The sequence below is a fragment of the Clavelina lepadiformis genome, chromosome 3, assembly GCF_947623445.1.
Source record: "Clavelina lepadiformis chromosome 3, kaClaLepa1.1, whole genome shotgun sequence".
Classification (NCBI taxonomy): domain Eukaryota; kingdom Metazoa; phylum Chordata; class Ascidiacea; order Aplousobranchia; family Clavelinidae; genus Clavelina; species Clavelina lepadiformis.
This window is the reverse complement of record NC_135242.1, coordinates 1250318-1266546: the sequence shown is the minus strand read 5'-3', so window position 1 is coordinate 1266546 and position 16229 is coordinate 1250318. Positions and strand designations below refer to the sequence as shown.

Genomic DNA, 16229 nt, shown 5'->3' with positions numbered 1-16229 from the left:
AAATGTGTCTAGTACAATGAAAGGGTGCGATTGGAAAGCATGTGTTGCAGACTTTAACGAGAAAGAAAAGTGTCTTTTACAGCTATGTGACACCGATGTTCTTAGCATTATGAGTACCTTTTTCCAACACAGAGCTGTGCACAAGTTCTACATGTTACACTGGTATTGTACAGCAGAGGTTGCTAAGAGATTTTGGTTTCAGCCAACCTTTCTTTCTTTGATGGGGGTTTGAGTTAAAAGGGGAACTGAGCTATCTACCGATCACTACCTGGTCATCTGCAACCTACATCTTTTAAAACTTCTGACAACCCCAACATCTCATAAAACCAACTGGCTTTATAGACTCAAATCGGAAGCCTTAGGAGCAAGAGTGTAAGGTAAACCAAGTTCAACAAATTTTCAGAGTCCACGAAAGACACTAAGATAAAATGGACACGGTTTAACGTCACAAATCTAGCCACTACCACAAGAGTTTGCGGGCGGAATCAGTTAGGTGTGTGGAGGAATACTGAGAAAATTTTTTATGGTAAAACCAAGGAGCTATAAAAGCTATCCGAGCAAACAAGGTTGTTTGAAAAGCCCTGCTCCATGACAGGTCGTGGTCTGATTTCCAGCTAGGCACGTTAAGGGGCGAAAAGCAGCAGCATAGACAGTGAAACAGTTTAAAGTGCAGACTTGGAAGGAATTTGGACAAACGTTGTTGTTCGACTACAGAACAGCTAATAAATTATTTTAACAAACCATCCCCAGACAGCAGGCCAAAAGATCATCTGCTTCAAAGTCCGTGGAAGATCAACAGGATGGTCTCCTTGGCAGATGGAAAGAATGCTTTAAATATCTATTAATTCCTGTCCCAGAAATATGAACTGACACACAAACGATACGTTTCAGGGAAGAAAGCAATCTCCCTGAGGCCGAACTTGCCTGAGCTGTCCGTTTTCTGAAAGCTAATACAGCGACCGGTTATGATGAAATTCGATCTGATCTGTTGAACACCATGGCCTGAGAAAGAATGTCCAATGACCACTGGTCGACCCGAGCGTCAGGTGTAATGGAGTGTAAAAACAGGTGATTGGCAAATGGCTCTTATTCGACAATAACTAACTTGAGAATACACAGTGTTGCTTTTTGTTCCTCTCGGAACAATATGGATCAAGTTTTCACTTTTTGTGAGGTTTTTGATAAGTTTCGGAAATACACAAGAGATATGCACGTTTGCTTCGTTGATTGCAAAAAGCATATGACCCAGTCTCTCAAGATAAGGTCTGGAAACTACTGTAAGAGTGCTGTATTGATAACAGCTTACTACTAACTGTGAACTCAGTTACAGCTGCCCTAAAGTTTGTGTCTGTTTGAACAAGGTTAAACCAAAACCATTCACTGTGGGTTTTTGTCTCGGCCAGGGTTGGGTGTTGTCACCTCTCCTTTTCATGGTTTCCATGAGCTGGATAGACAGGCACAGCTTTGGTGACAAGTATGTCATAGTTGAAAAAAGTAGGATTAGTCATTTGCTGTTTGCAGACGACCTGGTTATTTTGCCTTTTGCAAACCTCACCTTCAACCTGTACTCGATCATTTTGCAACTGTTTGCAATGACTCTAGGATGAAAATGAGTAGAAAGAAAACTGAGGTACTCCGCCAGTCAAGAAATCCTGCTCAGTATCCACTGCAAGTGAGCTGAGAACGACTCGAGCAGATGTAGACTTTCAAGTACCTGGGAGTGCAATTCTCGAGTGTGTGTCGATATTTATGTCAGTTTTCCTTCCGTGTTTCACCTATAAATCATAAATCTTGGATAATGACCGAAAGAGTGCAGCCAGAGTTTTAGAGATGAGATTTCAAAGAAATTTTCATGGTGTAACGTTACTAGATTGAATGCATAGCACTGAAATCTGTAAATGTTTAAATGTTGTGATCCTATAAGTCTACGAATTGAGAGATCCAAACTACGATGGTTTGGTCATGTCACCAGAATGCCTCAGGAAAAATTGCAAACCAAATCATGGTTACCACACCATACGATAAAAGACCAACGGGTCGACCAAGGACAAGGTGGTACAATTAATTCACTGGCCTGGTCTGGCCTGGTCACGACTATGTGTCCCTTAAGCAGGACAGCCCGACGTAGCAAAAAATCGCAAACTATTCAGGGAACACCAGGAATTGGTGCCCTCACAACTTTCCTAAAAAAAATGGCGTGAGCTCCGGAGGGAGAGAAAAAGAGAAAGAGAGAGAAAGAGAGAGAAATATCCTGGAGAAAACATAAATACGTAAACCATTTTTTCAGTTATACCAGATGCAATGGAACGTTTTAAAATAATGATCATCTTGCCACAAACCGACCAAACAACATAAAATATAATTTTTTAAAGTCATATATATAAAGATGTTTATAACCGTTTTTTTACAACTCAAAGACCAACAACAATCTAACACAATACTTGCACAAACCAAAATCCAATTGACTAGATTACTAGAATTACCAGTTGCGTGAAGTCAACATAACTTTTAATATTACACAAAACCTTCAGACAAGTTAAACATGTAATCTATTGTACGTATAGCAAGTAACAATTGTATCACAACAAGAATAGCCTGTTCTTTGGTAATTTTAATTTTTGACAACACAAAAAGGCTTTCTCTTAATTTTTATGCAGTAACTAACACAATAAAATAAAACTGAAGTCCTTACTATAAACAAAAATATTATCAGCAGAAGAATGGCATCAAAATCAAATATTTTGTAAAACGTATTACACGTTCTTTGCATTAACTTCAACAGAGATGTACGCATAAGAATAACAAAACAATCTTCCACCGCAGCTAGATTGCACAGAGATGCAACTGACAAGATAACGCATCATTTTAATCTGGTATCTCCTAGTCGTTACCTCTGACACATCAATTTCAAATTCACCGCATCCCAAGAACCTCGAGAACGCCATCGAAAAAGCTAATTCGCTCATACTGATGTTTAAATGGGAAGAGATTGATAGATAGATATATTAGAACCAGCAAATCTTTGCTACTATGTAACACGCCGTCAGTTCAGGTGTAACACACGTCACATCGGAAAATTTTACATCGACATCGACATCAAAAATATTATTTTAAATAAATGTTTGTGGCTGCTGACTTACCTGTAGTTTTAGCTAACATGCTTGTTGTTATCAGTTTTATAGCCACTGCAAAACTTTTCCCGCCAAATAACTTATGTAAATCTGCTGTTAATTATAAGTGAAACAGAAACAGCTTATTAGAAAAGCCAGAAAAATCTCACTTTGTCATTTCGCATTATAGTGTTGCCTCTTTCCTGCGTAGTTTATAAGTTAACTTACAACGCTTATATTTGCATTTTTGCAAATGCCTTTTCTCTGCAAAGGTTACAATTCTTACTTCATGTGGTCATGCTTTGTTGCTATGGTTTCTAATAGTTGTTCCTTAAAACGTTTTGCTACAAAGCTGCTACTGCCCGACGTCTAACTTTGCTTACAGAGTTTTACTTGTGCCCAAAGTTTTACTTCCCTTAAAAATCAAAGCAAATATGCAGAGTAACAGAGGCTGTGGACTAAACCAGCTCCTACAATGGATTTATAGCTCAAACATCACCAGTTACCAGACGAACCGAAATTCTTTTATTGTTCTTTATCGCTTTGTCAGTAATTATTTTTTTACAATTGAAAATAGACAACACGAACTCGAGGCTTTTGTTTAGGATCTTAACTAATGTTTATTTTAACAACAGAAGACCAACAATGAGTTCTAGCATCATCCCAATCACTGCTACGTGACAGTCCTTTGTTTGTGCTCTTCTGGTGTCTTACCTCAGTTTGTTACAAAATTTATGCAACTCAAGCGTAAAGTGCTTGACTAAGAAGGTCATTTGCTTCTTTTGCGACATCGTACGGCCAGCTTAGATTCCGAAAAGTGGAAAACATGTTCCCTTGTGACTAAGTAAATTTACTGTAAACTTAGATTCTGCCAGGTTAAGATAAAAAGTTTTGTTTCGATCCATGTCATTTCACAATTGCTACAGCATTATCTATATAACAAAACTTTTTGTAGTATTAATAAATTAATAAAATTAAAAACCAAAACTTTACGTTTTTGGTTTTTTGCCGTTTCACTTTCAAAATTTCAAAAACTTTCAAAATTTCATGCTTACAAGAAAAGCACTATCACACTTTCAGTACGAACTATATTTACAACTGCTTCTTTATTAATTTTGTTTTTAACAACTCAAACCTGAACCCGTTGCCATAAGCTAACCAAAGCATATTACTTTCATTATTAGGATACACTTTGCGCTAAGCTTGTTATTTGTGTACAAACATGTGCGTAACTAAATGTATGCAAACAGCTGTTCAAATACTTCGGTGTGTCGTTGCCTAAGTTCGATGATTATTTTCTATTTAAGACTTGACTTGTAGCTACATGCCTCGACTTGTATTTATGAATTACTTTTCCCAGACTTGAAGTTATAGCAGACGTTGTTTTCTAAGAAGCATCTGTTCACAACAATGAAAATCTTTAAATGCCTGTAATATTATTTACTTCCATTGAAAGATAACAGGAAATGATACGCTTTGAATAGTTTCTTTAACTCGAGAGATAAGTTACTGAGTTTCGATATAAGCTTCAGCATTACGTGAAATGTCTTTCCTTAAACGTTCTTATTACGGATATTGCTTTAACATTCTTTAACGTATTACTTTGTATATTCTTTTAAACATCGTAAAACGACGAGAATTTCGTAGGAGATCTGGAGTTGGTGCCTGTGCATTGTTACACAAAGTTGTAAAAATTGTCACAAACTTAACAACAGTTTCTGTATTTAGTCGAAACACTCTTTTTTACTTTTCCTGATGTTTCTCACATTTCGGTATTTCTTTGTGCACAAAATACTATTCTTCCTTAGAAAAAGTATACTACCTTTAAGTAGGCCAAAAATAACTACGTAGACTATAAGCAGAATAGGAAATACTTTCCTAAAATATTTATTGAAATACTGATACCAGTTTCAAAAACGAATGTTAATAATGTTTTTCCAGTATTGAAAATATTAACGATATTATCACCATAAAGCTTCTATATCTGGCTACTGCGTTTAGTTAAAATATCATCCTATGCAACTGAATGGAAGCACCGAAATAAAATCGATTTCTTGGCTATAGCGCATATTTTCTGAAAACTTCAAGTGACTTTACTTCAAGTGAGTTTACTGTTCCAAGGCAGTAAAGATTCTCATGACATTTAGCCTAACAAGAAATAAAAGTTATGAGTTTGAACTAAGTGACGCTTTTATGTCTGGAATCTAGATTTATAGCTAATGAGCAAGTTCCAACTAGTTGGTTACCACAAAATGTTTGATTGCTTACTTTACGTACCGACGTAACGTACACTCACTTCTTTGGAGGACTGATGATAAGTTATTACCACAATAGGCTGTGTAATGTTTTTTACACACACTTAATGAATTAACGATCATTCTTGTTCATTAAAAAAAATAAAATTTTGGTCTAGAAGTATTACACTATTTTGTGAACATTCCTTGAGTAACAACCGATACCGAAGTTGGCTGGGATGAATAGCTTGGGCTAGGAATTAATTAAAATGCAGGAGTGTTTGGTAGATTAATTTGTGAGGTTGTAAGAACCAGATTATGGTAAAATATATTTACATGTAAATTTTATCGCACCTTGTACTAATGTTATTTTCTGTTTAGTCAAGTTTTGTAATTCCCCTACCATAAGTTTAAAAACATCGATTAGAACCACCGATGCGTGACATAATTCACTTGCTTCTATTGTTAAGAATCAGACGCTCTTAGAAAGAAGTATCGCTATTTCTCGAAGAAGCGAAGGCGTTTGATGCAACTGTTTGTATCTTTCTGAATAATAAAATTTGCTATGCTCTGTTAAGCATGTTTACATTCAAAATTAATATGATCATAGTTTTCAACGTGGTTATAACGGCCAAGGCCAACTGTAGAAAGAAATTTCAAGCAAACTAGGGTGTAATTGTAGGCTACGGTTACTAAGTTTCATGCAGTGATGCACAATATGGAATGAATCAGTATATCTACAAGCATTGACAATCACGTTAAAATATGGCGAAACATTAGGAGAGAAAGTTGTGAAATTTACGTCGCTATTTATCATCAAATGTTTCAACATTGCGGTGGGGTCTCCATTTATTTGTTGCCAGGGTCGCGTTTTAAGCCGTTTTCAGCGAATTGATATTTGTTACATGATGGACATTTTGAAACCGACCATTCAACACCTGTAGCCAGCCCTGGAAAGTAGCCTAACCTTATCATTCTGCATTTTCCATGCCTAAGTGGTCCTCATAAACACACTTTAGCATGTATAGGCAAATGTTTAGAACTTTCCTGAAATGACAATTCTCTTGTTTGTAAGCAAGATGCTTTTTAATATATCTAACTCATCCAGTCATGCCCTGTATTGCACTTGAGATATTCACGTCTCTTTGAGATCTTGTCAAACAATATATGGAATGACGTCTTGTGAAACATCATCATTTGCAATGTCGGCTTGAATTTCTTTACACTTGGCGATGATAATTTGAGACAAATGCACTATAATACATTCACTTGCATTTCAATGAGGTCCTTTACAGGTTCTTCTTGGATGTAGGGTTTTGACAACTTGTCAACCGTGCATACATCTTTTCTTGGCGCATAACATACTCTGAAGAAGTGTCAGCGGTGCTTTGCATTATGATTAGGGTTTCTTTGTAATGATATGAAAGCCGTTCTTGAGAGATTGAGGGTTCTGTTGGGTTTTGGTTTAGAAAATTGCTTTCTTGTGTTTAACTAATGGAGTCGTGGAGCTTGGTATAAGGGGATTCAGAATCTTTCGCTATATTTGTACTAAGTACTTTGTTTTGTTTTGTTCACGAGGGGTAGAAGCGTAGCGTGACTGAGGCCAAGTGTCAAATGAGGCCGACACTGAAATAACTTGCTTTGCTATGAGAGCAAATTTCAGGCTGCTTTTGAAAGATTGTCCATCACAATGAAAACACTCCAGGAAAAATATTTTTGGCTGATGTTGTTTTAAAATATAAAATGGGTCAAACGGTTTCAAAATTGCGAATAACGCAAAACCTGTGGTGAGGAAAATATTTGTGGATTTTCACGGCTGGCTTGTTCATTAGACTCGTTTGTGGTTCCTGGATTTTATTTAGTTTCCTTCAGTTAACTTAAAGCGTTTCGTCGCAGACTTGCAGAGCTCAAGAATGTGTGACTTGAAATTATCTTTCGGTCATCTTTATTTCACATACTAGGCACCAAAAAAGGAAATAACTTAATGACAAGGCAGTTCTATTTGTCGCTAGTTGTCGCTATTGAGCTGGTTTACTTCTTCTAATGCGGAGAGTAATGTCGTAAAAACTAAATACAAATAAATGGAGAAATATCAGCAGTACGTTTTGAAATAAAAATATAATTCCCACTGAGTTTCAATGTACATAGTTGATTTGTAAAATATGTTCAAAATAAAGTGAATGCTACACGTGTTAAAGGAACTCGGAAATCGAATAAAAATCGCACAAAACATTCTCATGCTGGTTTTGCTGGCGTTGTAGAGTTAGCGTTCATCCCACTGTCTTCGTTTGAAGGCATCGCGGGAGTGATGTTATCATCGGCCGGATTTTCTGCTTCTTCTTCCGGCAGATTTGTGGCATCGTCCGTTGTCTGTCCCGGTTTGGTTGGTACGACGAATGTGAAGAGAGTTGTAGTGGGCGGGCCTAGAACTCTGGCTCCAATTTCCTCGATGATATTTCCAAATATGTCGGTAGGTCTCGTATCGTATTCCACCCCACAATAATCGCGGCAACTTTTTTTCTTTTCAAAGTTGTTCCCGTTCGGAAGGCAACCACCGTAGATGAAAAGGCGGCAATCCTGCTTCTCCGGGTCGTGATACCTGGTTAAAAATTAATCGTAAATTAATCTTAAAATACCTGTTGATATGATATGAGATTGACAGATATGATATTATATGATATGATTGATATGTGATTGAAAGTTTCATAAATGCAGTATTCATTAATAAAACATATTCGACTTTAAATCGTTCAAACAATATCTTGAAAGGTCTCAAAATTTGCCCGTACTCTAAACAGTACGATTAACTAACAAACAACACTCAAATTTACCCCATTCCCTTAAATATCTTGAGACAACACACATAAAAAAGCTTAATAGCTTAATTAACAGATTAATAGCTTTCTAAGTTTCCAAAGCCTTGGAGTTGGTGAAACTTAACAATCCATGAAACAATTCAAGGCAACAAAGACAAATTTAAGATGGTCGCATTCTTTAGAAAAGAAGCCTTGACAGGACTTACCAGCGTGGGAAGTATGCGCGGCACGGTCCCGTCTCATTGGGCATCTTACAGACAATATCAGGCGTTAGCACTTCCCTTTGCACCTGCTCATCCGGCTTCCTATCGGGGTTTCCCCCGCTGATTAACAGACCGCGGTCAAGAATAAAAAAGTTATAGTTTTCATTCGAAATAAGTGACAAAGTTCATTAACAAAACGCATCAAACCAACTATAAATTTCGAACAAACTTCCCCATTTAAGAAAGGAAGCATCAACAGCAATCATGAGCAAGCGCAACACATTCATGAGCAAGCGTAACACATTCATGCTGGACACTGTGTCATGTACAGGGTGTGGGGTCAAACCAGTGCTAACGCGTTATGTTTTCAGTTATGTTATGCCTTTATTTTTTATTTTTTACAAAACGCCCTGTTTTCAGTTATGTTTTCAGTTTTCACGTTATGTTTTCGTTATGTTATGCCTATTTCTCACAACGAATATATGTAATATAACCATATTCTGTACACTTGCATACGTGAAGTATTATTTCATTTGTTCCTTGTCAATGACGTACATTGTACAGTATTGCTAATATCAGTAATGTGGTTGGTTTTAAACGCCACTCATTGCAGGACTGGGGCGTGAACGTGGCGCACAAATATAAGGTATATGCAAGTGGCTTCTGACTTCTGAGTATGGCCTTTAGTGGGGCGCGAACGAGATATTAGAACGTATTTCACGGTAATTGCAAACATTTGTAAATTTCAACGTATTAACCAATAACTTTTAACACCAGATTAGTTACTCACCGTACAGTACTTGAGCATTTTTCCTTACACGATCGACACAGTAAAGTAGCGGCACGTGCCATGTAGGCAGTGGCAGACTGGGTACAATTTAAGCTCCGTCCAGTCTTAATCCATCCCTGCATGTTGGTCAATGTTGTATGATTTCAAAGGCTATTGGCGCTTGAGAATTATACATTTTGTCTTAGCTTCGTCGCATCTGCGCAACCGCGTCTACTATTACCAATAACAACTGTGGGCGCATGTCGTCACGCTCTAGTAATTACGGCCGGTTTATATTTTTAAACGTTTCGTAGGGGACTGTTAGATGGAGAAAATTGCATAAAACGAATATTTCCAGAAGATAATTTTATATCCAGATATAATACATGAACCGAATATGTAATATTTTCGGTTCATGTAACTTTGTGTATCATATTTTTTCTATCTAAAGTACAACTACGCAAGTTTAGTTCATATCATCAATCTAACAAATATCGGTTTTGGTTTTCGCTTAAAATACTGAGTTTTGTTACAACCTTAAGCTCATAGAGAAACTTATAAATATGCACAAGAATCCCAACCATGCCTCATCGTTCATCGCGCAGGTCAACAAGGAATGCGTTCGAGTTTTAGGCAGAGTGGCTCGTTCGTTAGAAAGCGACATCCAATGCTTTCGCTACGTGTTGGAGCGGCGAATGGGGACAGCGCAGGGTACTTATAGAGATCCTACACGTATTCTCTCACAAGTCGGCCAAAAGCAAACAGTAAAAGTTGGAATGTTCTTTGGAGTGCAGCGAGATCTTCAAGGTGAAATGGATGCTGTTTGAGTCTGCAGCAGCACTAATATCTGCTACCAGTGGCGAAAACGACTCGGTGTGGCGACAAATTCTGTGAAAAAATCCCCATGGTGGAACCAAGGAGTTAAAGAAGATGTTCGAGCAAAGAAGGCGGCTTACAAATCCTGGCTCCATGACAGGTCTTCGTCTGTTTTGCGAGTTCGGTCCGATATGCTGCAGCACAGGCAGTGAAGCAGCCCAGAGAGCAGACATGGAAGGAAATCGGACAATAGTTGGAATCAAACTTTGAAACGGTTAATACAGTATTCTGGCAAACCATCAGCAGACTGCGCGGCAAAAGATCATCTGCAGCAAAGTCTGTTAAAAACCAACAGGGTGGTCTCCTAACCAAAGAAAATATATATCCTACTGTTTACTGTTTACCTAAAGTTTACTATACTGTGATAAAGCGTTTGGTAGTTTAAAAAGCATCAAACAGCAGTTTGGAAAATGAAAAACGAAAACAACTGTTTCTAAGATATACAACAACAACAGCTTTTCCCAAGTTAAATAACAGATTCTATAAAGAAATGACACGATTGCAAGCTTTTCAAGAGGAGCATATTGCTAGAGCGTATACAAAGTACCCTGTGATGCTTTTGATGCTCTCTTTAGAGTTGGACATTATTTGTAACTACTTGAACTTCTTCATGCTTATTTAAAGCACGTGATAAACCAAATTTTGTAACCAGAAAATTTATTCAAATAACTGAACACGAATGAAAGTACGGATAGTTTTTTAATCATACAAATAACAATTATGGTCATACTTAACTCATTACAAACTCGTATGAACTCTGTCGACAAATTGATCAATATTTTTGAACAATTACTTGGAGTTAAGTTAATTAACTTAGCATTTATATGTAACAACAAGCAGTAAACCATAGGCAGCATTCGCAAAAAAAACAACAGCATTATACCAAACAAACACAGCATCAATTTAAATTACTCCGATTGGAGTTATTGTACGTATCACGTCGAGTTTTCAGTACGCTATAAACATATCAAATTCAGTATGCTTTGAACTTATCATATTCTACAATTGTAGTTATTAGCAACATTTTTTTCCAGCAGATATAGCAGTAAGGAAACATTGATGAGTAACATTGGAATAGCAACAAATTTGGTTTGATTAATTCTCAGTTTACTACCAAAGCAGAAAAAAACAAGTTCCAGTTTTTAAACGCATCAAAGCTAAATTTCAAATTCTTCTTGATCGTTTAACTGGTCACTTGTGGGAGCTGTAATAACGGAGATGGAAGCTTCCTGGATTTTTTCCTTGATAACACGAAACTGCTCCATCTCATCCAATTCTACAAGAATGAATATGGCAGTTTGTCTTTCAGGCTTTCCTGAGGAAAAAAAACATTTTACTGTTGAAAGAGAACACCTTTTCGTACATATGAATTAGCTTATCTACAATACAAAGGACATGAAAAATCACAAAACACTATCGGTGTAACGAGTTCTGCGCTTTTGGTAACAGCTTTTTATTGAGGTTTGCAATGATTTTAAATGAAAGTTTTACTACCCATGACTCATCGCTAACGACGAGACACCTAAAGTGTTTTTGTCTACAAAAGTTCGTTTTATTTTGTCAATTATGAAGCTACAAACATTCAGTGAAGTTTGCGGACAATGGGTTTGGGACGCAGACGAACATCTGACAGACAGACAGACAGACAGACAGACAGACAGACAGACAGACAGACAGACAGACAGACACGACATCTGCTCAAAACCTGCATCATTGCGCTTAATGCCGGCGACCTATTGGGTACCTGGTGTGCCAAGCAAAGATGCAGTTAAGTTGATTATGAGTGAAATGAACCTTGTTGCATTGACAACACTGCAAAGCAAACTTTAAGAAAAGCTGTCAAACTTGCATATCTCCGAAAAATATAAGTAACGAGTAACAAGAAAAGTGTAGTGATAGTTGGCGGGCTGTTTATTGCTTTTTGAAACGATTTTATACCCCAAACGGTACCAATGGTTATAACTAATGGTTATAACTAATAATGATCAATGGTTATAACTTTCGAAAACGATTGAAAATGCTAAAATGTCGTTCCATGGAAACATCAATGTAACCAAAATGTTTTTATACATGAAATATTGATCTATACTTTTGAACAACTACACGTGTTAGATTCACTTCACGGCATTTAACTTGGTATGAAAGGCTTTGCATTACTTACCAGCGCCCACTTGCTGATGTGCATATTCGATCCTAAAAAAAGGTAACGTTATATAATCAGGGTGGTAAAAATAAGTAAGTTTAGTTTATAAAACTTGTTCTTATTAAAGAATACAGCCAACAGAAGCAGAGTTACTCACACATCTGGTGGAAGAACGCAAAGCAATGGGAATTCAGCTCCTTCGTCAAACTCCGCCAGGCAATGTTCCATCAACACAGAAGCTAAAAACTAAAATAGAAAAGAGAAATTTTAATGTTTAGGATCCAGCATTACGTCATTCTACATATGACCTGTTGCTAAGCAGGGAAATAAAGGTCGTTTGCTTTACTTTGGAAAAAGTGCCATGTCAACTTTTTATACCACGCAAACACATTGAGAGCCGCTATGCTTGTTAAGATAATGCAAGCATTACTCGTTTTACTTACACCAGTAAATAAAAAAAATTGCAAAATCCACCAAATCCGCTGAGAACATACAAAAGATGAGATGAGCAAGAAACAGAAGGAACGTGCCCAATAAATTCAACCTCTTATTGGAAGTTCAATGCACATGGTGCTGCTGATGAGTGATGACATGAAAGGGTGCGATTAGAAAGCATGGTGATGCAGACTTTAACGACTTTTACAGCTATGTGACACCGATGGTTTTAGCATTATGAACACCGTTTTCCAACACAGAGCTGTGCACAAGCTACACATGTTACACTGGTATTGCACAGCAGAGGTTGCTAAGAGATTTTGGTTTCAGCCAACTTTTCTTTCTTTGATGGGGGTTTGAGTTAAAAGGGGAACTGAGCTATCTACCGATCACTACCTGGTCGTCTGCAACCTACATCTTTTAAAACTTCTGACAACCCCAACTTCTCATAAAAACAACTGGCTTTATAGACTCAAATCGGAAGCCTTAGGAGCAAGGATGTAAGGTAAACCTTTGTGAGCAACAGATAAACCAAGTCAACAAATTTTCAGAGTGCACGAAACACTCCAAGATAAAATGGACACTGTTTAACGTCACAAATCCAGCCACTACCTCTAGGGCGTGCGGGCAGAATCAGCTCGGTGTGTGGAGGAATACCGAGAATACTTCCTATGGTAAAACCAAAGAGCTATTAAAGCTATCCGAGCAAAAATGACAGAGCCCTGCTACCTACCCTGCTAGGCCCTGCTACCTCTGCAAGGCAAAGTTCTGCTCCATGGCAGGAGGTGATCTGATTACCAGCAGCATAGACATTGAAACAGTTTAAAGTGCAGACTTGGAGAGAATTTGGGCAAAAGTTGTTGTCCGACTCCACAACGGTTAATACTTTATTTTAACAAACCATCCCCAAACAGCAAGGAAAAAGATCATCTGGCACAAAGTCTGTGGAAGATCAACAGGTGGTCTCCTTCGCAGATGGAAAGAATACTTTAAAGATCTATTAAGTCCTGTCCCAGAAATATCAACTGACACACAAACGATAGTTGTGTAGTGTAGTATGTCATAGTTGAAAAAAGTAGGATTAGTCATTTGTTTTTTGCAGACGACCTGGTTCTTTTGGTCTTTTCCAAACCACACCTTCAACCTGCACACAATGGTTCTGCAACTGTTCGCAATGGCTCTTGGATAAAAATCAGTTCATAGAAAAGTGCGATAATCCGCCCCTCAAGAAACCACTGTACCCACAGCAAGTGTACTGAGAACGACTCGAGCAGATATAAACTTTCAAGTATCTGGGAGTGCAATTCTCGAGTTTGTGTCGATAGTTTTGTCAGTTTTCCTTCCGTGTTTCACCTATAAATCATAAATCTTGGATAATGACCGAAAGAGTACAGCCAGAGTTTTAGAAATAATATTTCAAAGAAATGTTCATCGTGTAACGTTACTAGATCAAATGCATTGGACTTAAATCTGTAAATGTCTAAATGTTGTGATCCTATAAGTCTCCAGACAGGGAAATGGTTTGGTCATGTCGCCATAATGCCTCAGGAGAAATTGCAAACCAAGTCATGGTTACCACACCAGATAGATGACCAACGGGTCGACCAAGGACCGGGTGGGACAATTACTTCACTGGCCTGGTCACTACTAGGTGTCCCTTAAGGAAGAAGAAGAAGAAGAAGAAGAAAGAAATGAAGAGAAAGAAACCGGAGAAAGCATTGCAAATAAATGAACGATCTTTTCAGTTTTACCAAATGCAATGGAACGTTTAAAAATAATAATCATCTTGCCACAAACCGACCAAACAACATAGAATATAATTTGTTAAGGCTATGTACTTAGAGATGTTTAGAACCTTTTTTTTACAACCCAAAGACCAATCAAACAACATATTTGCACAAACCAAAAACCAATTGACTAGAACTAGAACTAGAACTAGAGCTAGAACTAAAAAGTAGAACTACCAGTTGCTTGAAGTCAACATAACTATTAATAGTACACAAAACCTCCAGACAAGTTAAACATGTACACTATTGTACGCATATCAAGTAACATTTGTATCATAACAAGAATAGCTATTTTTCAAGAATAGAATACAAGAATAGCTATAATAATAGTTATTTTGTAATTTATTTTTTGTCAACACAAAAACGCTTTCTCTTACCTCCTATACAGTAAATAACACAATCAAATAAAACTGAAGTTCTTACTATAAACGAAAATATTATCAGCAGAAGAATGGCATCAAAATCAATTACTTTGTAAAACGTATGACACGTTATTTGCATTAACTTCAACAGAGATATACGCATAAAAATAACAAAACAATGTTCCACTGCAGCTAGATTGCACAGAGATGCATCCGACAAGGCAGCGCATCATTTTAATGTGGTATCCGAAACTGTAGTACATCAGGTTTTTCTTGAATATCTAATGGTTACCTCTGACACGTCAATTCCAAATTGAACACATTCCAAGAACATCGAGGACGCCATTAAAACACTTAATTGGCACACAGTCATGCTTAAATGGGAATAGATTAACTGGAATAGATACCATACAACCGGCAAACCTTTGCCACTACGAACATGCTGTCACGCTGTGACACAGGTCATACTTGAGATATTATACATCGACATCAAAGTATTATTTAAAAAATTATATTCATGGCTTCTGACTTACCTGTAGTTTTAGCTAACATGCTTGTCATTATCAGTTTTATAGCCACTGCACAACTTTTTACGCCAAATAACTTATGCAAATCTACTGTTAATTACAAGTGAAACAGAAACAGCTTATTAGAAAAGCCAGAGAAATCTCACTTTGTCATTTTACAGTGTAGTGTTGCTACTTTCTGCATAGTTTATTAGTTAACTTACAACGTTTATATTTGCGTTTTTGAAATTATTTGTAAATGTTGTTCCTTAAAACATTTTGCTACAAAACTGCTACTGATCAACGTATAACCTGGCAACAAGTTTTACTTCCTTTTAAAATCAAAGCAAATATGCAGCGTAACAGAGGCTGTGGACTAAACCAGCTCCTACAATGGATTTATAGCTCCAATATAACCATTTACCCAACGAACCGAAATTCTTTTATTGGTCTTTACCGTTTTGTCAGTAATTGTTCTTTTACACGAGGCTTTTGTTTAGGATCTTAACTAATGTTTATTATAACAACAGAAGATCAACAATGAGTTCTAGCATCTTCCCGATCACTGCTATGTGACAGCCCTTTGTTTGTGCTCTTCTGGTGTCTTGCCTCAGTTTGTTACAAAGTTTATGCAACTCAAGCGTAAAGTGCTTGACTAAGAAGGTCATTTGCTTCTTTTACGACATCGTACGGCCTGATTAATTTCCGAAAACTGGAAACATGTTCTCTTGTGACTAAGTAAATTTACTGTAAATCTAGATTCTGCCAGGTTAAGATAAAAAGTTTTATTTCGATCCATGTCATTTCACAGTTGCGACAGCTTTACCTATATAAGATAACTTTTTATAGTATTAATAAATTATTAAAATTAAAAACCAAAACTTTACGTTTTTGGTTTTTTGCCCTTTCACTTTCAAAATTTCAAAAACTTTCAAAATTTCATGCTTACAAGAAAAACGTACTATCACACTTTCAGTACGACCTATAT

The 16229-nt window shown here is 37.1% G+C and overlaps 1 protein-coding gene and 1 long non-coding RNA gene across 3 annotated transcripts; both read right to left on the bottom strand.

The window, feature by feature from the left end:
* Window positions 1–7272: 7272 nt before the first annotated feature.
* On the bottom strand, window positions 7273–8497 carry LOC143449505 (uncharacterized). Its single transcript, XM_076949736.1, has 2 exons — window positions 8367–8497; window positions 7273–7943 (listed from the first exon to the last, which is right to left on the bottom strand). The coding sequence occupies exons 1-2, from the start codon at window positions 8408–8410 to the stop codon at window positions 7580–7582; spliced, it is 408 nt and encodes a 135-aa protein (XP_076805851.1). The 5' UTR covers window positions 8411–8497; the 3' UTR covers window positions 7273–7579.
* A 2458-nt stretch (window positions 8498–10955) lies between these two features.
* LOC143450095 (uncharacterized) lies at window positions 10956–15353 on the bottom strand. 2 transcript variants are annotated; one of them, XR_013114646.1, is made up of 4 exons: window positions 15269–15353; window positions 12309–12397; window positions 12170–12201; window positions 10956–11323 (listed from the first exon to the last, which is right to left on the bottom strand). It is a non-coding gene; the product is annotated as an uncharacterized LOC143450095 (long non-coding RNA). The 2 variants fall into 2 exon arrangements; XR_013114647.1 differs by lacking the exon at window positions 15269–15353 and adding an exon at window positions 12595–13628.
* Window positions 15354–16229: the final 876 nt, after the last annotated feature.

Bases quoted from the DNA above. Each gene is read 5' to 3' on its own strand.
- LOC143449505 (XM_076949736.1), bottom strand. From the start codon at position 8,410: ATGCCCAATGAGACGGGACCGTGCCGCGCATACTTCCCACGCTG. The intron at 7,944-8,366 runs GTAAGTCCTGTC...ATTTTTAACCAG, and splicing joins CGCGCATACTTCCCACGCTG to GTATCACGACCCGGAGAAGC.